The sequence below is a fragment of the Uloborus diversus genome, chromosome 10, assembly GCF_026930045.1.
Source record: "Uloborus diversus isolate 005 chromosome 10, Udiv.v.3.1, whole genome shotgun sequence".
In the NCBI taxonomy this organism is placed as follows: domain Eukaryota; kingdom Metazoa; phylum Arthropoda; class Arachnida; order Araneae; family Uloboridae; genus Uloborus; species Uloborus diversus.
The window spans coordinates 946,914-973,586 of record NC_072740.1 but is presented as its reverse complement, the minus strand read 5'-3'; the positions used below and the strand labels follow the sequence as shown (position 1 = coordinate 973,586).

Genomic DNA, 26,673 nt, shown 5'->3' with positions numbered 1-26,673 from the left:
CCATTATATATTATTGATTCTTTATTATTCATTACGTTGATGTTAAGAATGTTTTTTATGCACAAAAGTATTTCTGTTCATTCATACCAATGCAATTAGTTTTCGATTAAAATTATTTTCATTTTGAATTAATTTACTTCTTAACAAATAGACCTGATATTCTTTTGTCATTTGTGTGGTGCCAGTGGAATGCACAGCTGACTTTATTCTCGTAACAGTGTGGTATAAATGTGGTATTTTTATGCAGTTGGTTATATCTAAGGAAGAACATTTGAAATTCTTAATAAAGTATTTTGCTTGTTTATCGTATTTTGACTATGATAACTGGAGCACAAAATGTTAACTTAGTCATGAATATTTAATACCTCTAATATTTGATATTTAAAGTGACACTCACTCGAGGCAAAAATCTGAAAAAAAATCAATATTGCTCATTTCATGAGTTTAGTTCTCATTAATTCAAAGACATATTTGTACGAACACTTGGTGAAGAACTGGTCGGGTGGAATGGAGACATACTTTATAATAGTCTGAATTTTCATTTAAAGTAGTAGGGATTTATTGAAGGGATGAACCGTCAGATATTTGGCAAATGGTCGAATCGATTTGTCGATCGAGATATGGGATAGTTTTTACACTCGGGTGAAGATAAATAGTTGGCTTGATTCGGTAGCTGTGGTAGCAACAGAGACTGATACTGTCCATACTGCAAAGAAAAAAAATATACATATAAGTGAAATTGAGTTTGATAATAGAATGAGCCGAAAAAAATGGAAATTTTCCATAAGCTCAAAAAGTATTAGCACAAAAAAAATTGTTTTGGCTTCCTATATGTGGAAAATAAAATTAAAAAAATAAATACTTATATCTTCGCGCATGATCCTCAAAGTTTAGAAAAAGGGATCAAAATGGCCACATTTCAGAAATTATGAAAGTAAAAATATTTATTCATTTTTTAATAAGAGAGTCGGAAAATAAGTTTCCCCTCTTGAAACCCTGTCGAAATTGAGTCCCTGTCAAAATTGGATTCAGAATTGAACCTTTGAAAAGAATTGAGAACATGGAGAAAACGGTTAAACTTATCAATTCTTGCTTTCTGATGTTCGCTGACAATGGGAATCTACACTCGGTGACGTCAACGCTAAATCATTTTTCAACTCTTGGTTCGAAATTCCCATACCATCCGGCATACAGTCCTGATGTCACACCGAGTGAGTCATCTGTTTGCGGCTTTGAGAAATCTTCTCGGTGGAAGACACTTTGGAAGCAATGCTGAAGTCAAACGAGCCGTTTAATACTTGAATTTTTCCTGGAAGGCCTTTTGAAGCTTATGAAGCGAAATGACAAGTGTCTCAATGTCCTTGTATTTATGTGAAAAAATAAAGTTATGTCTTATCTTTAATGTCTCATTTTATTTTATGACTTTCATACACCACTCTGACCACAGTAAACAGGAGAAACTTTAGGTTCTTCGTATGTTCTAAAAATTATCTACATTTCTCTACATTTTTTTGTCCTAGCATATAACGTAAAGTTTCTTGAAATGAACCAAAACTTGAATTTTTTGGTTATAGTAGCAATTTTTCTTCTACACTAGAGTTTTACATTTTACACAATAAATATGTACTGTTAAGCTCTTAACTGGTAAAACAATAAAATTTTGTTGTTTTAGCAGCCCAGTGTTCACTAAGAGGAGATGGCTGCTCTTCGCGTCTACCTTCCCATCCACTCAGTCAAGAAGGAGATTTATTTAGAACATCTACATATTTACAACATGTTTACAATTAATATGGGATTTTAAACAAGTTTCTACTTTTGGTTCGAGGTTTTAAGTTGAATTTGGATCTCAGCTTTGGATCGCAATAGGAAAATGTTCCTTTAACCATCTCCATACCACTGTGCCTATTCAAGTATCAACTCCATACCCCTTTGACAGCCTGAGTGTGACATGCAGCCATTTTGCGAAGTTGCTGAAAAAGCTTTTATTGCAACAAAAAAGGGGGGAGGGGGAGCGACTATTGTTAACTTCAAAAGCAGAAATCGAAGTTTCAAGAACTGACTTAAATAATGACCAAAAGTATTGAACGGATATTGCCACTGCAACACAAAAAGAAAAATGTGACCCTGATCTCACCCTCAAAAGAACTCAGAACCTTTAAATCATTAATGCTGAAATTGTGTGCCAATCGAGTTTGCAGCTATATACCAGGTGCTTCAGAAGAAAATGTATACATTCTTTGAACTTCCACAGAAAATTTATTTACCGTTCTACAAAGTTAAATTTCAGGATTTCCCGCTCTACAAGGCTAGGCCGCACTATCGAGCTTGCCTGGATCAAAACTTGCCGGGCCAGTCGACGGGACGCAGGGGGCTAATCGAGTTTCCAGCACGCTCTCCAGATTTTACACCACTGGATTTCTTCTTATGGGGCACAATAAAAGATGGGGTGTACAAACGTAAACCACGTAATCTAGACTTTCTTTGGAATGAGATTCACGTCATGTGTAGAGAAATCTCATGTGACGTTTTGATACGATGTACAGAATTAGTGGTAACTCGTACTCGGAATTGTATTAATGCTGCCGGTCACCAATTTGAACAGCATTAACATTTGCTATTTACTTTTTATTTACATTGGACTGTAAATAAATTTTCTATGGTAGTTCAAAATTTGTGTACATTATTTTCAAGCATCCTTAAGTTTTGAAACTGAACTACTTATGAAATGAATATTACTCATAAGTTATAACTCAAAAGAAACATGCTTCAGAATGCAAAAAATCAGTAATCCAACGTCAGAAAGCACAAATATTGCAAGATATTGCAGACACGTGTTTCGGTGTTACAAGGAACACCTTTTTCAATGCAAAGAAATGTAAGCTTCAGGATGAAAAATCCGAGAAAAGATGCTTTTCTCGGATGACTTTTCATCCAGAAGCTCACATTTCTTTGCATTGAAAAAGGTGTTCCTTGTAACACCGAAACACGTGTCTGCAATATCTTGCAATATTTGTGCTTTCTGACGTTGGATTACTGATTTTTTGAATTTTCAGCACAAAGGTATTTATTCGTTATTTATGCTTCAGAATGGTTCGATATTAAACTGAAATCTTCCGTGAAGCACAGACATGTACACTTATTGAAAGTTATAGAGTCTACAAGTCATATGCTTGATGATCTACTAAAAATCGTGGATCCAGTGATTCAAAGAAATGTCTAAAGTTCCTACCCTGTTAACTTGGGATTGGTCGTATAGCAGTAGACGACAGACCACATAAAAAGAATTGGCTTTCAAAAGAATACTGAAGGCAAGATATCAAACATTTAGACTGTAGGCTAAAACTGTATTTCTTCCATCAATTTTAAGTTTCGGAGTAGTAAACGTGTTAATTCTTCCCCTTTCGATGATGTGAAAAACATGGATATTTCTGAATTTCTAGAAACTAAACTATTGCCAAAGTTTGCGTTCTTAAAATTTCAATGTTACATTTTGGCGGTTAAAAGGATTGCAGTTAATGAATCTGTTGAATAGGTATTTGGGAAAGACGTAAGATGTGGATTACTGGGAACAACTTATGACTCAGGTTTGATTTTAATGGTCGTAAGTATAAGTCCAACATCAAATCTCAAAACATAGGATTGAGTAAATCATACAGTAATTGGAACTTTGTAGTAATTGATGTAAACCCTGCAAATAACAATCGTCCTTGCTAGGGTGGATGGGGAAAACAGGGTGGAACACGAAATGTAGACCCCTCGCAGTCAATTCCGTGTTGCTAATGTAATAAAATCTAATTGCATTGCATGGCAAAGAGCTGCACAATGCGCATTTATGACTAAAAACAATGCTGCAAAACTGGATTACAATGGAAAAAATGCTGTTACCTCCAAAAAAAAACCTAAAAAAGTCAGATTATATTTACTTTCAAAAAATGCGTAACCTAAAACTTATGCGTAAACTAAAAACTATAAGTAAATGTAAATAATTGTAAACAAGTAGAAGAAGACGGTTAAAAGAAAGCATTTTCATGGTGTTAAAATATAAAAAAAATGTTTAACTACACTTGTAATTTTTATTTAAAAAAATAATAATGTTGACCATTTTTTACCTTTTTCTCAATTTTTAGGACCATTCGCGATCTAAAACCACAAAAAAAAAAAAAAAAAAAAAAAAAAAACATTGAAAAGCTTTTCCATGATACTTCAAGTGCTAATACACAACTTCTTTTTGCTCTTAAAAGTCGCTTATGGAAAATATCAAATTTTCTGCTCACCCAAGTCAATAATAATATACACATAATTAATAATTCATAATGCTTAACACTTAAGAAATTGAAGCATTGTATATTTACATATAGATTAAAATAAAAACATTCGTACCATAAAAAAAATAACAGAAAAACAGAAAAAAAAAACCATTATTTTTAAAATCTGTATTTGGGGGAAAAGAGCTTTAAGTCACAAAAACAAAATTAGCTACAGGAAAAAAGTAAAAAGTTTTTTTTTTTTTTCTATGATGAAAGAAAAAATAAAAAGGTGATTATCAAAATCTTTGTGCTTTATAGCCCTGAATAGAAAGTTGAGTAAGATGGTACTTATGTCTCGTATTAATAAAAGTACAGAAATAAGTAGAAGCACAGATAGGTAAAACTAAACTAAAATGATATTACACATCAGGCAAGGTGGTAGGTATACGCAATTACTACTGGAGAAAATTTCAAGATAATAAAAAAATTTTGAAAAAAAAAAAAATAGAACCGACTTCAAAATTGCTCTAAATAGTGAAAAATAATTTTATTCTTTAAACACCATCGATAATGCTTTTAAAAATAATTTTTGAAGTTGGCGCAAAAACAAAACATAAAATCCAGTGTAACCATGCTTCGTTCATATTTTTTTCAGAAAAGCATCCAAAGTTACGAACGAAACATTTATATCGTTATTCAAATATGTTGTCATCAATGCATAATTTACGTGATAGTGAAGAAACTGGGCCTGGTTAAATTTAATGTTGTTGATGAGTTATGGCTGTGAATGATTTTATCTATCGTTTTTGCGCCAACTTCAAAAATTATGTTTAAAAGCATTACCGATGGTATTTAAAGAATAAAATTATTTTTCACTTTTTAGAGCAATTTTGAAGTCGGTTCTATTTTTTTTTTTTTTTTCAAAATTTTTTTATTTCATTCTTTTTTGTGTAAATGTAGGTATTTCAGAAAAAGTAAGAAGTTACCTAGTAAAAAGTTCGGCTCTATATCACTGTATTGCTTCAGAGAAGCCTTTATTCAAAATTTGCATTACAATTACTATTAATGTTACTGTTATATGGTACCAAACTTTTATAACAATGGGTTTCATATCATTTTAATCATTTAATAGGGAAATTTTCATAAAATTTACTGTTTTTTGCCCATAACTTTTTTTTCTAAAGAACAAATATGGTCAAACGAAGTGATGGGACCTAAGTTGAGCCATCCCCTATCCATTAAAAAAAAATCATTAAAATCGGTTCACTAGGTGAACATGTTCGTGTATAAACCTGAGGGAAAAAGAATAAAATGATAAAGATAGGATGGATATAGGAAATTATATATTTTATTATTTTACATTAAGATACATACACAATAAAAAAAAATCTAATAGAAAAAAAAATAGTTATAGTCTGGGGACGGCTGCAGCCTCATAGCCGCCCCCCTGGATTCGCCAATGATTACAGCATGTGTTCATTAAATTGCCTTAATCTCACTCCAAAAACTCGTCCCATTATATTGTGTAGTAGGGGAATGTGAGACTACGCGTAGTGGACAAGATAAATTACATTTTCCAAAATGAATCAATAGAAAATTTATCTTGGGAATTGCAGTACGTAAAAGTAGAACACTTTGTTTTGTGTTATAACTTGCATTGAATTCTAATTTTTGTATTTTTGGCCACAAATTTGTACCTTTAAATCAAAATAACTGAAATATTTTTGTGATGAAATATTTCGCATTCGATTGTTAAAATTACTTTCTTTGATTAAATGAATAAACTAATAAATACCAGGAGTAATTAATGAATGAAGGAATAAATAAATAAATTAATTATGATTATCCAAAATATTGAATGAATAAGTGAATGGAATGGCTGTGCAAGAATTAAGTAATTAATTTTTAAGTGACTTGAAAAATAAATGCATTCATAAATAATTAAATGAACTATTTATTTCAGTTTGCCCCACATGCACTCGACAAATTATTAAAATCATGTTTAACAACATTAAACAACTAAAATCAAAACATGTCAGATGTTAAATAAATTACTACATTGAACATCAGTAGGTCTCAATTTATATTTGAAATATTAGTAACAAGAACTTCTCTGATAATAAGAAAAACTATTTTTAATACATGTAGGTGGTTCAAAAAGTAAGGTAGCAAGAGCTCTGATGGGAATACAGATTCTCTGTATGAGTAAAAACACTCTGAAAATAAGGAAGATGATCAAAGCTTTCAAACGGTACCGGTGGATGGGGCACAGTGTCTAGGTACAGGAAAAAATATCAGTTAGAAGATGGCTGCGTTGTTGGGAGCATGGTCTGCCGTTGAACGACTGGGAGGCATTGGACATCCTTGCAGTCCTGACCTTGCACCAATGGATTTCTATATCTTCCGACCTTCAGATTACAAATTTCAATGTAGCAAAGGAACAGAGTTTTCTCCACATAGTCACCAGACTATTTATCGAGGCATTTGTTTGAGCGGTACAAAAACCATCGAAACCGGGCTGGAAGAAATCATTGTCAAGAATGGAACGACACCAAGACGGCTTGCTGAACCGCAACATCGGTTCTGAAATGCTGATCTTCCTAAGTGTTTATCTGAAGGTCGGAAGATTTTTTGTATATCCTGAGTAACTTTTATGCTGCGCCTTACTTTTTGAAACCCCCATTCCACAAAGAATTACGATGTGAACCTCAAATTTTGAAAGTAGTTTGGGTTTATACAAAGGTAGAATCTAAACTGTTGAGAAAAATCGTCTTCGGTGTAATGTGATATGTCATGCATCCGTCCCCCAGTGTCTGGCTTTGTTTTCACGTCATTGCGCTTGTTACCCTCTGTTCCTATGCGATTTTTTATGCTCGTGGCATGACTGATCTGCCATGTCATTTTTCCAGAATTTTTTTAATCATTACATACTTACGTATATATATATATATATATATATATATATATATATATATATATATATATATATATATATATATATATATATATATAGCTCTGATAATTAGATGTGTAAGATTATTCTATGAAGCTTTTAAATCATGTGTCGTAAAACAACACCATAAGTATGTATAACGACGACACGTGTTTGTGAGGTCTTTAGATGTGTGCCAAAATTGCAAAATCAAGTCCTTCAAGTTTTTTCATTTTATTCCTATGTTTCTTTTTACTCATGAATTGAAGGAAATGAGTGAAAAATATGAAAGTATTAAACAAAATTAAGGCTGTCCGTGAATAACGTCACGCTTTGAGTGGGTAAAGTTGTGACAGTATATGACAAAGGGGTAGGGAGGGGGTAAAAAGAGTGTGACATCAAGAATTTTTATAGGAATATGTTTATGAAAAATAGAGGGACATAGAACAAAGAGGGAGAGGGTTAGGTGAAGTGTGACAATGAGGGGGAGAGAAGGCTCAAGGATGTTGAAAAAAAGTGTGAAATCTTTTATGGATATTCCATAGCTGTAATCCCGAATAACCCACCTTTGATTTTTCTCTTTTGTATCTTTGAGGATCATCTATGGTATCTAATTCGGGGATTTTAAAATTGTCGAAATAAGGATGCTTTAAAAGTTGACCACATGTGTACCGCTTCTGTGGATCTTTGTCCAGGCACCTCTGAAAAACAATCTACTGTCAGAAAAAGTGTACATTATTCAAATTGTTTATTATTTAAAACGTAATCATATACAACTTATTATAAACACGTATTTCATAGTAATTTATCAGATAAAGAAACATTTTTAAACAAAATCTTGAAAAACAGTTTAGACGGTTGAAAAATGTCTGTGATTTGTAAAACTATAAATAAAAAAATATGTTTTCAAGAACCAAGACCTTAAAGGTTTAAATCAATGTAGTTAATTGAAAAGATTATAAATGTACAGTTTTTGGTGAATGTATCAACATACTCGTGAGTTATTTAAATCGCAGGAAAAGTTGAACAGTACAGTAAATAAAATGTTTCAAGTGCAAAAGTATAAAGGGTTCTAACAACATAAGATTCTTAACATAATACACTATATGACCAAAAGAATTGGGACACTTTCAAAAATTCACATTTTTACGGATTTCTCGATAGATAAAAGACCAATTGCTCTGTAATATTTTTCACATAAAAGGTATACTCCAGCTGCCACTTTCCAACAAAAATTAAGTCTACCATTAATTTAGGGAAGGGACAACAAATTGAGGAAACAAAAAAAGGTTTTTGATCATTTTTCGTTGTAAATAGCTGGGAGAATAATAATAAATTTCAGAAATAAATTAAATGCCTTCCTTGAATTTGTTTTTATGTTTTCATGAAAGTATCTGTTATACCTACGGAGATATAAGCATTTCTTTCAAAAATGCAAATTTTTTTTAAAGGTTTTCGGCTCGTATCACGCAGAGTCATCTATTAAACGTTACTAAACTTTTAGAATATTTGACAGCATATTTAGGCAGGCGCCAATACCTTTGAAAATGGTAAAAACTTTTTTAAAAAAAGAACAGGATGAAACCCATTGGAAAAGTAAGAAAATATAATAAAATTGATAGGAAACATAATTTACGGACGAGCTGAGTTCGGGAAGGGGGGAGTGGGGGGGGAGTTTAAGGGGGATGGAAACGGTTTATCACGATTAAAGTTCGAATTTGAAAAAAAAAAAATCATCATTACGTAAAATTTTAAGCTACTTATTAAAATTTACACTTTAATTTCTCAAAACATGTAAGTTTCTATGTTAAATTCTTAAATTGAAAAATTAAAAATTCATGGAACATAGAGATTGCAGAAAACACGCGAAAATAGTTATAAAAAGTCGACATACAAGCAGTATGATATTGCGCTTTTAGTGCAACTAAATCAGGCACATCTCAAACGAGCTATAATGTTTTTATCGAAATCATTCTGTGTTCTGTGTGTTTTGTTTTTGAACATATTATAATATATTATCTCTTCTATTGTTATTTTTAACCGATCGTATTTTTTCTTTTGAAATATTACCAAAAAAAAAAAAAAAAACATGCGCACACACACACACACAATGAGATTGGAAATTAAACGTGAGAGCGTCTTTTTTTATTTGGCAAGTTCGTTGAATAAAAGCTGATGTTAAATTCTCAAATTTTTTGTGTTTGTTATCGACACTTTTATTCAATGTGACGTCAGACTGTCAGTGATATTCGCTATTCTATATGTGAGGATAACTTATATACACTGCTTGACAATTGCTAAGGAACAGGGGTGGATTCAGGGGAGGGTCAAAGGGTCAGCTGACCCCCTGTGGCATGAATTTTATTATGATTGTTAATAAACTTCAATTTTCAGATTTGAAAAAATAGTACATGAAATCAATGTTAACCTTTTTTTGTTTGGTTCTATCTGCAAGGAATTTTTTTCTCAGCATGTCATATTTCAGAGGATTGACTCAGTTCGGTTACTAAGCTATTGCTCTTTCGAGATTTTTGTTCATTTTGAAAAGAAAAATATATTCAAAGTTAACGACAACGTGTCCAGCCTGTTTACCTAAAGAAGTATGACATTACTGAAAATTTAAGGCAATTATATTTTAAGGCAACTTGCGCCAAGATCTATGTCGCAAGTTGCACAAAATTTAGGGAAGGAAGGGGTGGGGTGGGAGGCAATTTGAAATAAGAAATTTGATCCCATTTGGGGGGGAGGGGGCTGTATAGCATATGAGGAGGTCTGCCATCCTCCTTGCCCCCCCCCCTTAACTGATACTTTTTCATGTTGGAAGTATAACGCTGGCCATTGAAACTTGACCCCCCTTACAAAAATTTCTGAATCCGCCCCTGCTAAAGAACAAGTGATTTATGCAACTTTGTACCTCAACCACCTGGCCAATGGAAATAAATTCAAGTTCAGATGGCCTGGTAGACCAAGACTCGTTATCTGAGTAAAAGACAGTGCATACCCGCTCAAGATTCTCGTACGAAAATTCACGCTGTTTGGTTTGTAACAAATATAGTGCTGGGTGTTTTAAAAAAGGTTTTTCTCTGAAACTCTGTTTGATTCTTGAAATACTTAGAGTAAAATGTTAGCAAGACATCATTTGAGTGTCTACGATCGTGGACGAGCCGTTGGACAACTAGAAGCAGGTCAAAGTGTCACCACTGTGGCTGCTGCAATGGGTGTATCAAAAAGTGCCATCTCCCGATTCAAGAAGGCCGTTGAAGGTGGAAATGTTTTGCAAAAGCATGCCGGGGGTCGTGGTAGAAGCACCACACCTTCAGAGGATCGCTATGTAGCCCTCATGGCAAAAAGAAACAGAAAGTTCACTCCTGGACAGAAAGCTGCAAATCTAACAACCGCTACCGGTACGCATGTTACTGCAAGAACCATCTCACGGCGAGTAAATAATGTCGGTTTGTATGCACGGAAGCCCGTACGTTGCATCTAAGTTGAACCACGCCATCGTCGAGAGAGATTACGCGGATGTAAAGAACATATTGGTGGGATCGTCAAAATTGGTCTAGAGTGATGCTCTCTGACGAATCTTGTTTCAGTGTGATAAGTGGTTCTGGTCACCAACTACTGTGGAGAGAGCGTGGAACACGTGATGCACAAAAAATTGTTTGCGAACGTGATCGGTACGGCCCAGGCGTCATGGTGTAGGTAGGCATCATGCACAATGGCAGAACACCGCTTCACATTTTTGAATAAAAAAGCGATACGTCGCAAATGTATTGCAGAGATGTTATGCTGGCCCATGTTCGTCTTTTTAGGGGGGGGGGGGGCTGTAGATCTAGACTTTCTCTTTACGGAGACGATACACGGCCACACTGGAGCATTGAAGTGTCAGACACACTGCAAAGTAAAAACAATCAACGTATGCAGTGGCCTGCTTACTTTCCGGACTTAAATCCAATTTGAAGTGCCTGGAAGGCTCTTGGCAGACGTGTTGCGCGAAGAGCCGTTCCTCCCAGAACAGTACAAGAACTCAAATCCGCATTTAGAGAGGAGTAGGAAAACATCCTCCAAGCACTCCTCAATGATCAGTGGGGAGTATGGAAAACAAATGTAAATTGTGCTTCAGTGTCCCTGGTAATCATACATCATATTAAGGTACTCATGTCTCCATCATTCTGACCTTAATCATTTTTTTGTTGTTGTATAAAATCATCTAAGTAGGATTATTTTTTTATTTTTAAGTTTTTACTTCATTGATGCAGTAATATCTAATTATTTTGTACCTATAAAAAAGGCACATCCTCCCTACCAACTATATATTTCATTCTGTTTCTTTAATCATCATCTATTCTTACTTATTCCAAAAAACGTAACTGTTCCTTAGTAATTGTGAAGCAGTGTACTTGTATGGTCATAACATGTGGTCTGAACATTGTAGTCTTCAGAAAATATTTTGTACAGAAGTGGGAAATGGTCTAGAATGGTCCGGGCCTTACTACCTGCTGATTATTTTGCAGCAACACGTTTGAGCAATGAACATTATCATTTATAAACATACAGTGGCTCCCAAAAGTGTTCGTACAGCTTGAAATTTTGAAGTAAAACCAAAATAACGTGAAAATGAATTCGAATATAAAGTGCAATTTTTTTCACATCATTCCCATGCCATTCTAAATAAAGCCTCGTAGTGTTGTCAAAATATTGCTTGATTTTATTTTTGAAATTTGTCAAAAAACGAAGAGACAGAGAAATAATACGCTACAAAAGTCATCGTGCACTGCAATATTTTCGAATAAATTCATGATTAAAATTATCACATGTCATTTTTTTAAATTATTATTTTGCATTGGGTTGACACTGTAAAGTCAAATCGCTATAATGTTTTGTTTATTTATTCCCTAATATTCTGCTTATTATTTTTAAATGGCTGATATTTGTAAAAAAACAACGAACACCATTCGAAATTTGATTTTTGTTTCCTCACAGTAGCGGTAAATTTATTTGAAATGTCTCTTAATTAGTTAATTTATACCCTTCTATAGTAAAGTGCTTGATAAAATGCTTTAAAGAGAAGAATCAGATCGAGAACAAGGTATGAAAAGGGCAAGTGGCAAAGTTAACAGAGCGTGATCGGAGATTTACAGTTAAAAAAATTATGAAAAATACTCATTTGAGCGCTGAAAATGTTTCTGTGGATTTTAATAAATCAGTTTACTTTTAATTTTCACCTGAAACTGTTCGCAAAGTTCTCTCTGATTAGCTGGATTAGATGGGACAACTTCCAGCAGAAATTTTATTGTTCGTGCGATTTTGCGACGGAAAGTTTACGCTTTCCGTCGCAAAATCAATGATAAATAAGCTCAAAACGTTTTAGAATAAAGTCTTACTTACAGATGAAAATAAATTCAACATTTTTGGTTATTGGTGTATAATTGCAAATAGAAGAAAAAATGAGGAATATAAGCTTAAGAACTTGGTTGGATCAGTTCAAGACGGTGAAGGTGTTCTTGTGTGAGGGTGCATATCAGCATCAGGACTTGATATTTTGGATTTTTTCGTATTTAGAGTAATGAATCATGCTGTTCATTTAAATATTTTAAAAACCAATTTTAAACTCTTAGCCAAAAATTTGGTTATTGGACACAACTTAATTACCTCAAATTAAAAAACTCGAATCAGATTACAGGTTGGAGAAGTTCCAATGTTTTCCGAATGTGTGGAAAATATTTTGCTTTGTATGCAGTACATGGAAAGTAGCTCAATATTGGTTATATCGATCCTCATTTTTTGGTAAAAATCAAATTTTGCGAATAAAATATTCACAATAATACACCTTTTCAACGCCAAAATGTCCCCCTAGTTACGATTTTTGGTACTATTATATATATATATATATATATATATATATATATATATATATATATATATATATATGTATATGTATATATATATATTCACACAAACAGTCAAAATACAAATGAAAAAGCAAATGAAAAAAGCGAGAACATCAAAATGGAATGCAAGACTTAAATTGTATCTCTTGTTTTATATATATATATATATATATATATATATATATATATATATAAAAATTTTTTTAAAAGTCTTCCTCAGTCTACACTTTTCCGCAATACTTAATCAAAAAAAAATTTTTTTTTTTCGCAACACCTCTTAACTTCAAAACTATCAATTCTACTCGAATATTGCTTTGTTGAATTATTACACAAACTGCGTTAACAACCTTTGTTTTAACACTCGCGTTCTTAATCTTTAGTTATATCGTTACTATTTCAATTAATGCTGCAGGAGAACAGCATTTGAAAACACTTCCTCTACACGACTTTATCAAGATATAAAAAATATGCGACTAAGGGAAAAATAATCAATAAAAATAAGGTTGGTATGTGTCATGTAATGTTAGATCTTACCTAGTACACCGCTTATTGTTTTATATTTTCAGAAAAGACTGAGCTCTGAAAAATATTGAACTAAAATTTGAAACCCTTTGATGATGAATTGATAATATTTACCTTTATAAAATCAACTCCATGTTCATGGACATGTTTTGGAATTTTGCTGTCTAAGCTCTCCTGTAATGAAAGAAAAAAAATAATGCAAATCATAAAATTTTTATTGGCAACAATCACTAACACAGCAACTCTGTTTAACTCTAGTTGGGTCAAACCTAACCTGGCAGCATTTTGAAGACTACGCAGATCTTAACCGCAGAATTACATCGCTGCCAGGTTAGATTTTCCCTGTAGGAGGAGAAAGGTTGTTCATAACAAACCTTCATATTCTTACAGAGAGTGCTGTCCATAATCGTCTTTACATCTACGTAATTAAATGTAGGAAAATTGGCAATATGGCTTAAAACCAAGGATTCGAGTTCTTAAACTCTCAAATACACTTTTAATCTCAAAAGCAACAATAAACCCTAGGTTTTTATGAGTTAATTTATTTTTTACCAATGGTACGTAAATAACGAAATAGTTTACATCGGAAATTTTTGTGAGTAAAAAGGGCTCTTTCATTGAAGCTGACGTTGCTTCAAAACAACATAAGATGTGAGGAGGAGGAAAATTAGACGTTCGAAATGTTTCAAGTTTGCAAATGAGAAATCTTTATTAACCGGCTTGATGTACAGCAACTTAAACAGTCCAGAAATCTTTTAAATAGAATTTTGTATTCTACATTTTCAAGCCGAGGGATCCATGTTTTCATCTCAAAAATTCGCATAAAAATAAAGCAGGTATTGGAAAAATATATGATATTTTGGCTTCATTAAATACAATACTTGTATTTAGACACGTGCACCAAAATTCAAAGTATCTCATGAGAAAATCATACACTAGAATCAAAAGCATTGTGATAGCTGATTGCTAATTATCATGATATTTAAAAAAGTGATTGTCAATAGTGGCTGCAAGCTTTCAGTTTATTTTCTCTTTTTGATGCTTATTGTTGATTCTCTTGCGGAGTATTTGCTTAGAATGACAATTTAAAAAAATTCATCATATCATACGCTAAATTATTTAAATAACGGTTCACGATTTATCGTTTGAAAAAAAAAATAGCTGAAATGTTTCTTTTGTCATGTTTTTAAAAACAAAATTCAGCTATACTATCTTAGAAACAAATATGGTTAATCTTAAGAAATTAATGGCCGTCAGGCTCGATGCGAAGTAAATTTCCATATTCATAAAGCTTTACTTGCAAGCTGCTTTGCAAACATTGAAACAAAGAAAGAGAAGCTGCTTGATAGTGTTACATTTTTCATTAAGGGGTCACACAGTACCTTTCCAACATTTTTTTTTTAATTTAAGTAAATTTTATATTTCTTTGAAACCATAACATGCATACTTATTTCTTAATCAATAATTTATTTTCAAAATTTAAAAATATTGCCAACTTTTTTTAAAAATTCAAAAAATTGAAAAGAATTTCAATTTTTTGAAATTTCTAAGGCTTTTTTATTTTTGCACTAATTAAATATATTTTTTTTTGACAAACGATCACTATAATCATCTCTAAAGATCTGTGCCTTCATTTGCTTATGAGTTTATTAGAAAATTTTCTGTGATTGATTATGTAAAAAATCAAAGTTTTTTTTTAAAAAAATTGGTTTTTAAAGGTTTAACATGCTCTAAACATTTGAGTAATTTATAAAATGTTTATCCAATGCACAGTTTTGTCAAATATGTTATCCCAATTGCAAAAAGTATTACTTTAAAGCTGTATCTTTAATAGAAAAAAAAAATCTTTAGGGATTCTAATGACGTGAAAACACAAAAATACCATCATCGAGAAAACGCAGTTTAAAGTTTTTCTTTTGCATAAGAACACATAACAAGCACGGCCTAAAACCACTCATAACTTTTTAAATATTTGAACTAAAGCGATGAAACTTTTTCCCTGTGTTCAGAATAGTTTTTACTTTTGAAATAAGCAATAAAGAATTTTTTGATCGTTTCATCATTTTTGAGGTACTGACCCTTAAAAAAAAACAACAATCGTATTGAGTCTTTAAGGGCAGTAACAGACTAACTCACTGATTTTTCATTGCTTTGCAAAACTTTATGTACACGGACCTTAAAATCGAGTAGAAAGAATGTCTTAGCTGCTGCTACTCTTACATTAATTGAATATGGAGACCAAAAAGGTATTTTTTGAGGGGGAGGGGCGTTTTAATCATGGTCTCAAACGTGCAAACAAAATTCTCGATAATTTAACTATGCGAGCGTAACACCGTACAACAGACATTTCAATACTCCTTGCAACACTCGAAAAAGGAGTTTTTCAAGTAACACGAATATCACTTTGAAAAGATTATAGCTATTAAATACTTTTAATAAGAAAGATTTAGACAAGTAGATAAAGTCGTTGAATCCTCTGAATAAATGTACGATATATGTTTTCATTTCTCCATTCTTCTTTTTGAAAAAGAAACTTGCTTCGCTCCATTTTGCTCGAAATTGCTCCTATATTGCACGCCTTTCCAACTTGATTTTCATTCAACTGCTAAAGCACGTACTCACCGTTAATGCAGAAGAAATAATAATTTGTAAGGTTATAATTTTCAACAAAGAAAAACGGTGATATTTGATTACTGAAGCGCTGTAAAAAAAAAAAAAAAAACTTTTGAACTCGAAACTTTGATGCAAGCAAACATCTCTTTTAGGGGTAGGGTTTTTAGCGTCAAAGAAATTGGTTTTTTTATTACTAAATTTTTTTTAGAAAATGATTTGATTAAATTTATGAAAACCTTTTGTGCATTACAATGTATGGTTGGTTTTAAGAATATTCTATGAATTTTTGATCAAAAAATGTCCACAGACAAGCCGGTGACAGAGCGTTTCCCAGAGCACTTTTGGACAAACATGATTTATCGTATTCACTGTATTTCAGCTTACATTTATCAGACATTTATCTGAAATCAAATTCTATTTGAATTAAATCAAAGTAATAATTAATCCTCTCCCTTACGTTCTCAGATTTTTTTTTTTTTTTTTTTTTTTTGTCACTGTACAATTTTTGGTGGCCATTTGAAGTTAAAAGTGCTATTTTTCACGAAAAATAATTAATGTATTAATTTAATCAGTTATTTCATTATGTTCTATAAGCAAATGTGCTGACTTTAAATTAGATGAGTACATTTTATATATATATGGGGGAAGGTCGGGGAGTATCGGACACCTAAGCCATTTCAATCATAACACTTTTTATTTTATTTTTAAAGAATTAGTTTTTACACTAAATTAAGCTGTACTAAGTTACCTAACATAAATTGTAAACTTTGGTTAAAAAAACATGGAATCGTATTTTTTAAATAAATTTTTGTCAAACTCTATTTTTGGCCAATTTTAAATTTTGGAGGGTTGTATCGGACAAAACGTTAAAATGTTGAAATAAAAACAAATAGTTCAGAAGTAACATTTTAATGTGCAAAAAAATGAAACGAACGAAGTAGTTGGTTACTTAGAATAGTATACAAGTCTAAAAATGAAAATAAGTAATAACTTTGTATAAAAGTTGAAAAATATAGTCAACTTTTTCAATGGCTTCTTTAGTATTTGTTTCATCTCATTTATGTCGTGATTTTTCCATTTCAACCTGTTGAACAAAGAAAAACACCGTCAATATTTAATTTTAGTCCCAGTAACTTTGTCCGATACAACCCAAAATTTGTTTGTCCAATACAACCCGACTGTAAAGCTACAGTTGTTTAACTACCACTAGGCTATTACTTAAGCTAGACACTTTTATATCTCATAATACTTGGATTAATATACTATCATTCTAAAGGTATAACAATGAAACAATATAACTTACTCTATGTGTAAATATATGCCCCAGAAGTTAAATTCGTGCACTGCAGTTCTCTCAACAAACAAAAAAACAACTAGCTTTGCACACCAGAACGAACGGTTGATTTGAACCAATATGGTGTCTGTGGCTTTCTTCCCCAATACGGCACACTATGTTGACCCAGTACGTGCTGCCCCTGGCGGTGGAATTAAGAAGCAGCCCTTGTCCAATACTACTCGCTGTCCGATACTAAACGACCTTCCCCTATATATATGTACATTTTATAATGTCAAGTAGCCTGTCAATAATTTTAATCATTTATAACTTCTTATTTGATTGGCAAATATACCAAATCACAAATAGTTATGCTTACCCGCTTTGGACCTTCAGGTTAGGCAAAGTGGGTTTTCCATGTGCTTGTAATGTTGATAATAAATAAATATTGGGCTTGAAATAATATAAAAATCACTTTTTTTTTTAAGTTCAAAAACCCTGCTAGGAAACAAAACCGAAAGTGTTGCGATAAAAATCCAAAAACTATAATTTTCGAGCGTTCTTCGTTAACCTACCTGCTTTGAACCACTCTCCTCTATTGAAGGATTTCAATAACTTGAAATCGATATTCCGAAACACATTCCGAAATGTAAATGCTGAATTCATAGCTTCCTGTGCACAGTTAAGCGATTTTTTTCCTAAAATAAAGAGTACCAGAATTGATTTAACAGCCTCCTCTGCAGATTGCAGCTCTGAGGCTTCCAGACTTTTTTTTTTTTAATTCAAGCTTGAATAATTATAAAAATACTGAATGAAAATACTTAAGTGGCGCAAAGTTAAACAGAATGGCTCACAGCCACCATAAATGACTGTAAGCGTTTTGAAATAGCATCCAATTTAAAACTAAAACTGTACTTACCCGAACATCTGGCTCAGGTATTGTTACTCCAGCAAAAAAATCATTAGCACGAAACACTTGCATATGCCTGGGAATTAAGTCGCCTGAAATGAGCAAAAAAAAAAAAAAAAAAAATTACCTTCAAAATAAAAACAAAAAAAAAAAAAAATAATAATAATAATAAACGCAACAACTAACAAGACCTCAAAGTAATTTATTTTATTTTTGAAAAAAAATTTTTAAAAAAAAAAGAGAGACCCAGTGGCTCAGTGGTAGCATTTCGTGCTCCCACGCCGCAAGCACGGGTTCTCTTCCCGGAACGCTCCTTGTCAACTCAACCGTTCATCCCCTGAGTGGGTCGATAAAATGTGTACCAAGTGTGCTTGGGACTGAATCCTGGGGGTTCCGCGCTCTGCTGAACAGCTAATCGGAACAGATTCCTAGTACCCAAAGTCCTTTATCAGAAAGACTGAGATGGGCAAAGTAGGCCTTGGCTCCCATGGGCTGTCGTGCCACTGGGTTTGGTTTGAAATGAGCAAAAAAAAAAAAATTTTTTTTTTTTTAATTTTTGGCATCTTGAATTCAAATTATGTTTTTCGCAATCACGAGCGTGTGTGTGTATGAATGCGCGTGTGTGTTTGTGTAGGCGCATGTATCTGGGTGCGTGTATATGTGTGTATGTATGCATGTATGTGCGTGTTGTGTATGCAGTGGTGTGTGTGTACGTGCGTGTGTGTGTGTAGGCGTTCGTGTGTGTGTATGTATGTATGCATATGTGTTTGTGTCTGTGTGCAGGCATGTGTGTGTAGGCGTGTGTGTGTAGAATATGGACGCAACCTGGAGACGGTTTTCGCAAGAGAAGCAGCATCGTGAGGAGCCGGTCGACGGGTGATGCTGGCAGAGGGTGCTGGTGGGAAAATAAAATCAGCGTAACATCAAAAACAGTCAAGTGAGAACAATAAGCAATCGTGATTGCTCAAAAAAAATTACCTTCAAAATAAAAACAAATAAATAAATAAAAAAACGCAACAATATACAAAAAATTAAAGTCATTTTTTATTTAAAAAAAAATATTCCGAACCTAAAATATATAGAAATAACAATACTAGTACAATGCGAGCACAAGTATGTATATATAAACCATTATTAAGAGCAAGAATCTGAAAAAGTATCACACGTGTGATTCATGCTGTCTCAAATTTTCTTCAAAAAATTAACAACTGTTACTTATCGTATTAAGAGATCAAATCCAAAATTTTTTGTTCTAAAGTTGAGTTGCTCCGTTTCTTTGGGGTCCTGAAGGTTAATGTGCAGAATCAAAAACTTAGCGGATTTTTTAGACATGAAAATCGCTTTTAGCGGCAACTTTTTTCGAAAACAATTTTCCTCCAAATTCTTATTATGTATGAAGTGTAGAAGGTACGAACTTAGTACCCCGAATAATAATTTTGTGGCAAACTCGTTGCCCCTAGGTCAATGAAGGTCAGAGAATAATGGCATTTTCGGCTTAGTAAGCATTTTCGAGGTTTAAAAACAGCTTACACCTTATAGTTGTGAAGACAAAAGTAGTGTCGTTCGAAAGGCAAGTGTACGTACTTTTAAAATCTGCATAAATTACTGTGGCAAATTAAATGAGCTACCTGTTACATTAGGCCGATATATGGAAAATGTCATATTTGACCGATGTTCAAACAGTCGTAACTTTTTGTGCCAACGACATATTGAAATATTTTTTTTTTACAATTATACTCAATTACTTACTAAAACAGTAAAAATCCATTGTGGCCAAATGCTTTAGAAAATGTGATTTTTTTTTTTTTCTTTCGGCTTAGCCTATCTCTGTAGTCTTGACACTACCCGTCTGACTTACTGTTATTTTAATCATATAGCTTGCAATAATAAATAGTTTAATGTATTAGATATGTCTTAATGAAAGGGCAGCAAATAGAGGTACCACTCCGTGTGGCAGAGACTGTAGCTACGCCACTGGTTGGACACTGTTATGTTTATTACACTACCGTCATGGATCGCCGCTATTTTATACTCTTTTTATTCATCAAATATAAAATGCATAATAGAGCAGGAAAATAAACAATATTTCATCAATCATTTTTACTTGTCTACCAGTAAGTAGAACATCTAAGCAGGTAAAATGTATTTAATGGTTACCACCCTAGTTGTCCATGGTGATTGTACAGGAAAACATCCATATCCTGAATTTTGTCTTTCCTAGAAGTGGAATGACAACAAAATTTAAAAAAAAGAAAAGTTTCGTGTACGTGTTTATAAGTAAAAAACGAGACTACATGAAATAATATTGTAGCTACATAGCAGGAAGGGTGCTATTTGTCTTTCTCAGTGATCCATCCTCAGTCTCTGTAATAATCTAAAAACATAAGGATTGCTGTATGTGTGTGTGAGTGTATGTTCCTCTTGGTCAGCAATTCACATCGGCGATTTTCCGTAATTTAAAAAAAAATCCAAATAGGTCTAAATTTTAATTTTGAATCATACTGTACAATGTACATACAACCATCTACTAGCCAGTTTCGAAGGATTATATCTTGGAAAAAATAATAATAGGTTTGCGTCGGATCTTTACCGAATTGACACATAGGTCCAAATACGTTCAGGAATTCCCGTAGGGTGGGCGAAGGAGGGTTGGAAATTTAAGAAAGTCTAAAAGAGATCTAAAATGAAATTTTGAGTCATAAAATTTATTTTTTCTACACGTGGACGGTAAATTTCAGGCTACTTTTTTAATTCTATTTAAGTCTGATTGTTGAATATTTATTTTGCTCAGTTCAACGAGTTTATTTCACTGATGCTTGAATTTTTTTAAAACTTGACAACGTTTTTTCTTTTTCTTTCTTTTTTTTACTGAATAAAGACGCATTGTGTAATAATCATTACTGCGATTATCGAACATTATATTTCAATTTTTTTTATGAATAAATGTAGTAATTATTGCTTGTACTAACAATTAACTCTAGTTTTAACTTTTACATTGTGCCTAAAACGCATATTACCACAATGAGGAACATGAATGTGTCGGGTAATCGTGAAACGTGGATTAATTTGAACAGTCTGCAACATAAAACTCCCAAAAACCAACTCAGTTTTCAAAAAATTCACCTGGATTTCGAAAAATTACACCTTAAAATTAGCTTAAAACGAAACCAAGTTAACATTACATGAAGAAAAGGAGTGTGCATCGACATCAAGATTCAGTCAATGGGTTACCGGTTCGAAAAGAGTCGAAACGTAGGAAGCGTGTTTCCCGTTGTTTATTGAAAACAAAGGTTTATTTTAATCTTCTGAAGAGAGGTGTATAAACCTCGCTAAGTAGGTCACACTCAACCTCCGAAATTCCGACAAGAAAATTGAATTTGAAATGTACATCAATATTTTATTCACAAAACTTCAACTTCAAAGCGCAATTGTGGACATGAAATATAAATACTGGCAGCGTTTATTGAGCACCTCTATGTCGTAGCGTGGTGTTTATTGAGATCCTCCCCCCCCCCCTCTAAAAATCCTAAACCCGGAAAATTCATTTCGAGCTGTACATCATTAATGGCAATCATTTTAAAGAAAAATTTTTAAAGAATAAAAGAAACAAAAATAAAAGATTTATTACTATATTTATAGATTTCACTCAGAATTTTGCGAACTATACCAGTGCCAGTGACAATTTGCGAAAGACGTTGACGCTCATTAAAACGTATTTGTGTTCATCAGTGAGTAAAAGCAAATGAACACTCCTTATCATTTTAGCCATGAAAAAGAATGAAGCTGAAAAAATAAATTATGAAGATATAAAAAAAATCCTAGTGCTAAAGCTTGGAAAATAGCTCTCTCAGCTTGGAGTATGGGAGAAAAACCTTCTGAATTTAATTTTACCGATTTATATCTCTGTTTGTCAAATTTACGCTTTTTTTTTTTTTTTTGCTTAATTATCTTCCTATGCTTTTTTCATGGGTGGGGAGGGGGGGGGCAGTTCAACTTGCTATTATTAATCAGAAAAATAATAAGTAATGTATTAGGTTAATTAATATTCATTATTTTGGGGCTTTTAAATGCATATACATGTTTTCAGATTGATTTAAATGCAGACTGAATTCATTATCAAGTGTTATCAGAAATGTTTTTCTTAATTATTTTTTTTTCCTTCGCGAATGTACTACACTGTAAATTACTGGTTATTCAAACTAAACATAATTCCTTTCAAAAAATTATGCTTGCAGATCGTAAAATGCTTTTTTTCCTCAGCTGTAAAACGTTTAATAGTTTTGATACCTAAAGCCTTACTAATTCTGCAATTTGCGGTTGGTAGAACAGCGCTAATTTTAACCACCAGTTTTTAATTTCAGATACATTGACATGCTTTATATATGTGTCTTTTAATTTCACCCGCTGCTCTGTTTTTGCGCTCTCCTCCGAAGGAAGATCCACTTTTTCTCCCAACCGGCCTTGCGCCTGATTTCATTCTCTTCGTCCTCGACGGGTTAGAGTTCCCGTTCCCCTTAGTAGCCGGTTGGTTTGCCGTGGCCTATTGAGATAGGTCCGGACAAGCGTCTAGGGGCAGGACAAATCTTTATGTTAAAGACTTAGTCGTTTCTCCTCATCGCCGGGTAGGGAAAACGGATTTCTGGCTCTTGGTAGAAAAGGGAAAAGCTCCATGATGTGCAGAACAAGTTCTGCCACTGCGTGATGGGAACGATGCTGACTGGGGGTTTGCCCGGTTTTGATGAGAGTGCGCGCTTTCGTTTCATTAAATAGGCAATTATGCGAAATTGCGACATGCGTTAATTATAAGACGTCTAACTGGCTTGATTGGTCTTTAGGCCTCTCATTTCTTGTTGGATTTTTCTCTCTCATATTTTATCACTTTTTAAGTCTTCAAAAACAAAACGAACATATTAATATATAGGGGCGCCGCTATGGTGAAAGGGGGAGGGGGGAATCTAACTGCTTCATTTCAAAAAGGTTCCCCAAAAGTTGAAAATTACAGGAACTCTGTTAAACGCAGTTTACATCCACACGGGAGAGGGAGGGGGGGTGCGTTTGCGCTGGGAGACACCCTCTGAAGGTGGGCTGGTACCAAATTGGATTTTAGAGTTTATGAAAAATATAGATTCTTTAGTTCTAAAAAATGTCTCCAACATTTTAAATTATATTCAATCTCTCAAACGCGGGAGAGGGGGGGGGACATTTGTGCCAGCTGACAGCCTGCTGGAGAGTGACACCCAAAATATATTTTAGAATTTCTGAAAAATATAAATGCTGAAATCCAACAATTCCATTTTCCTCCTCACTTTGCTGCCATCGGCCCTACACGCGTCAAAAAGGCGAGTTAGATAAAAAGCTTACAAAACTTTTATTTATTTTTTGTGCATTAGCCAAACTTAAAATTTCGTAAAACACAAATGTAGTTGTTTCTGAAAATTTTATAAAATCCATGATCACATAGAACATTGAAACCTTTTTTTTTTCTGCGTTTGCGGGGGAGGGTTATTTCATAAATTACCCTCCTGGTGTCACAAATGCTAGGTACGCCACTGGTGTACATATGTAAAATACGGGCGATGCCCATGCCCCCCCCCCCCCCCCATGGTATTATACCCACTCTTTCCAAAAAAGAAAATAATATCCCTTCAAATACTCGCAAAGCAAGTTGATGGCACAATCTGCACCATTGACCTCCCCTCTCTCCAATAGGCGGCTCGTATCAAGGAGGAGGGCATCTGTTCCCACACTTTTCAAAGTTAAAAATTAATGACTAATTGAAAATTAGATCTCATACAGGGTCGATTGAGTTTTTTTTTTTTTCAATTGATAATTCAAAATAAGTAGACTTTTTTAAATGTCATTCATGTGAATTAAACTTTGAATTTTTGGAGGGTCTAGAGGTGCCTATCTCCTCTAAGAGCAACTGTGAACTCCCCTCCCCCACCCCCAAATACCACAATGACCTCAACAGACGAATGAGAGCGAGAGCTCCCCAAAAAAGAAAAATATACTCCTATTAAAAGCACCCCCTAAAAATTTCAATAGTAGTCTGCTCCATGCCCCCCCCCCCCGGATGGGCACCCCTGAGAGTGTCTACGGTCGCCATGCGTCCCAATTTTTGAGGTCAATTAATCAGTAATGTTAAAATCTTATTATGTCTCCAAATATTTTTTTTTAATGGGGGCGCTCCCCTATACTCCCATTTTTTGTTCCCCTATTGTGACCACCTCTAATGATATCCATGATGATATATTTTCAATCTTAGATAAAGATGCTTCACAGAATTATTTCCAGTGATTAGCATAAAACCCCAAAATACGCATACATTGTGTTGTAGTAACTAAAGGCCACCCGAGTTTTGTCGGATCACTTTTCATCAAACAAAATGAACCACGTGTCGACAATTTTTAGCATATTTATATTTTTGACATTGTTTATATTTTTTAATGGCAAAGATTTTAAAACAAAATGCGCAAGTATTTTGCTGAGCAGGCCCGTTTGGTGAGAGGAGGGGGGAAGAGCAAGCGTTGGAACGTTGTAGTACATGCAATCAGGATCGTCATTCCAGCTTCTTTCTTGGGGGCAGGGGGGGGGACAAAGGATGTGCACTCAATGCGACAATGCGAATTTTATCGGATAACAGCAAAAACCACTCCCACTTTTAGTACATCATTTTAACTTTTCAAAGCCACAGAGCGGAGGGTCAATTGACGCCCCTAAATAACGGACCTGCATACAATGATGAAAGTTAGGGTTTTAAATAAATGTCTCACAAAGGTATTAGCCCTTTTTTTGCATGAAACCCACTGATAGATGTAAGCCAGAGTTAGGTTTTGAAGATTCACTCACCCTCTTCTTTCTCTCTCCCCCCCCCCCGCCCCAAAAAGTGCGTTTTTTTTTGGGGGGGGGGAGTGTTTGTGAAGTTTTAATCTCTTATTTGATGTGAAAATAATCTTTGTTGTCGCCTGGTTTTGTTTCGTAATTTAGCAAAACTTTACATTTCATTTAATCAGTGGCGCACACAAGGGAAGGGTCCAGGGGTTCAAACCCCTCCCACGGCCCTTGAAGTTTTTTAATCGACTATAATCCTATGTACGTAAAATAATTCCAAACAAGGGAAACAATAATATTTCAGACTTAATAGATGGAAGAAGCAAAATTTATTCTCTCTTTCTTCCCCTACAAAATCGAACTGTATGTGAACATAATTTTTTCTAGAATAATGATTTTGCTTCGCTGTTTTTATTTTTAACTATGAGAAAAGTACATTTACTCTTGTACTTTCTGGTACTTTAATCAATTATTAGTTATTCATAAATTAATTTTATTAACAAATGAAAGTAAATTATTCGATGAGTGGTTTTTTTTAATTGTTTTTTGTTTTCGACAATCGATTAAATCAAAAGAATATAATAAACAAAGAATATAATAAAAGAATATAATATAACATTGTATAACATGTTTTTGTTCATTATATATAATAATTGGATTCATAAGCAATGCTTCATTACATTAACGTTGAGTTTAAAATATATTAAAGTACAAATAAATTAAAAATAATATGTGATAAGTGTTTACCAGTTTCATGTCTGCAATGTTATTTAGTTGAAAAAAAAGGACATTCAACTTTCTAACCATTACTTATTAACTTAGGAAGTGAATGTACATTTTATTCACTTCCATTCATTTTATCCACTTTATAATTCTGTTATAACCTGCGTTCTCCAATAATGTAATGTAAATAAATTAAAAATGTATCTGCTTCCTAATGTACTGCATTAACTACACTTATCAGTAGTTAGTCACGATTTACGCATATAATGTGTTTCTGTTTTCCAGAAGATAAAATGTATCAGAATTATTAGATCAATAATAATACTAATTTTATAAATTAGCTAAAATGATGTAAAAAAATATTTGTTTCAAAATAATTAGTCATTTCAAACATTTTCTCTTTAGTATTTTGATTTGAAAATGAAGCACATATTAATATTTGCTGCTCTGTGCTGGTTTCATTGTCAGTGTAAAAAAGAATATACCCATCTTATTTTGATTATATACGAACTTTTATTTTAGTATGAAATTGAAAAGCATGTTTTTCCTTTGTATATATATATGGACTTTATAAGCAATGCTTCAATCTGTAAATATTGTGACTTAAATCTATTTTTAACTACAGATAAATTTGCAAATATGTTATGGTACTTTTTATGACTTTAGCTTTGTGGACAACATTTATCTTATCAAACAATATGTTTTGAATTAAGATTACAAATATTCATGTT

The 26,673-nt window shown here is 33.2% G+C and overlaps 1 protein-coding gene across 1 annotated transcript in view; it reads right to left on the bottom strand.

Moving 5' to 3' along the window:
• Positions 1 to 456: 456 nt before the first annotated feature.
• The window catches only part of LOC129230985 (cyclin-dependent kinase-like 4), a 90,878-nt gene continuing 64,661 nt past the window's right edge, over positions 457 to 26,673 (bottom strand). Inside the window, exons 6-9 of the mRNA XM_054865229.1 lie at positions 18,398 to 18,480; positions 13,707 to 13,766; positions 7,746 to 7,880; positions 457 to 706 (exon numbers count right to left, since the gene is read on the bottom strand). Coding sequence (XP_054721204.1) covers positions 578 to 706; positions 7,746 to 7,880; positions 13,707 to 13,766; positions 18,398 to 18,480 — 407 coding nt within the window. The 3' untranslated portion in view covers positions 457 to 577. The remainder of the gene's footprint in view (positions 707 to 7,745; positions 7,881 to 13,706; positions 13,767 to 18,397; positions 18,481 to 26,673) is intronic.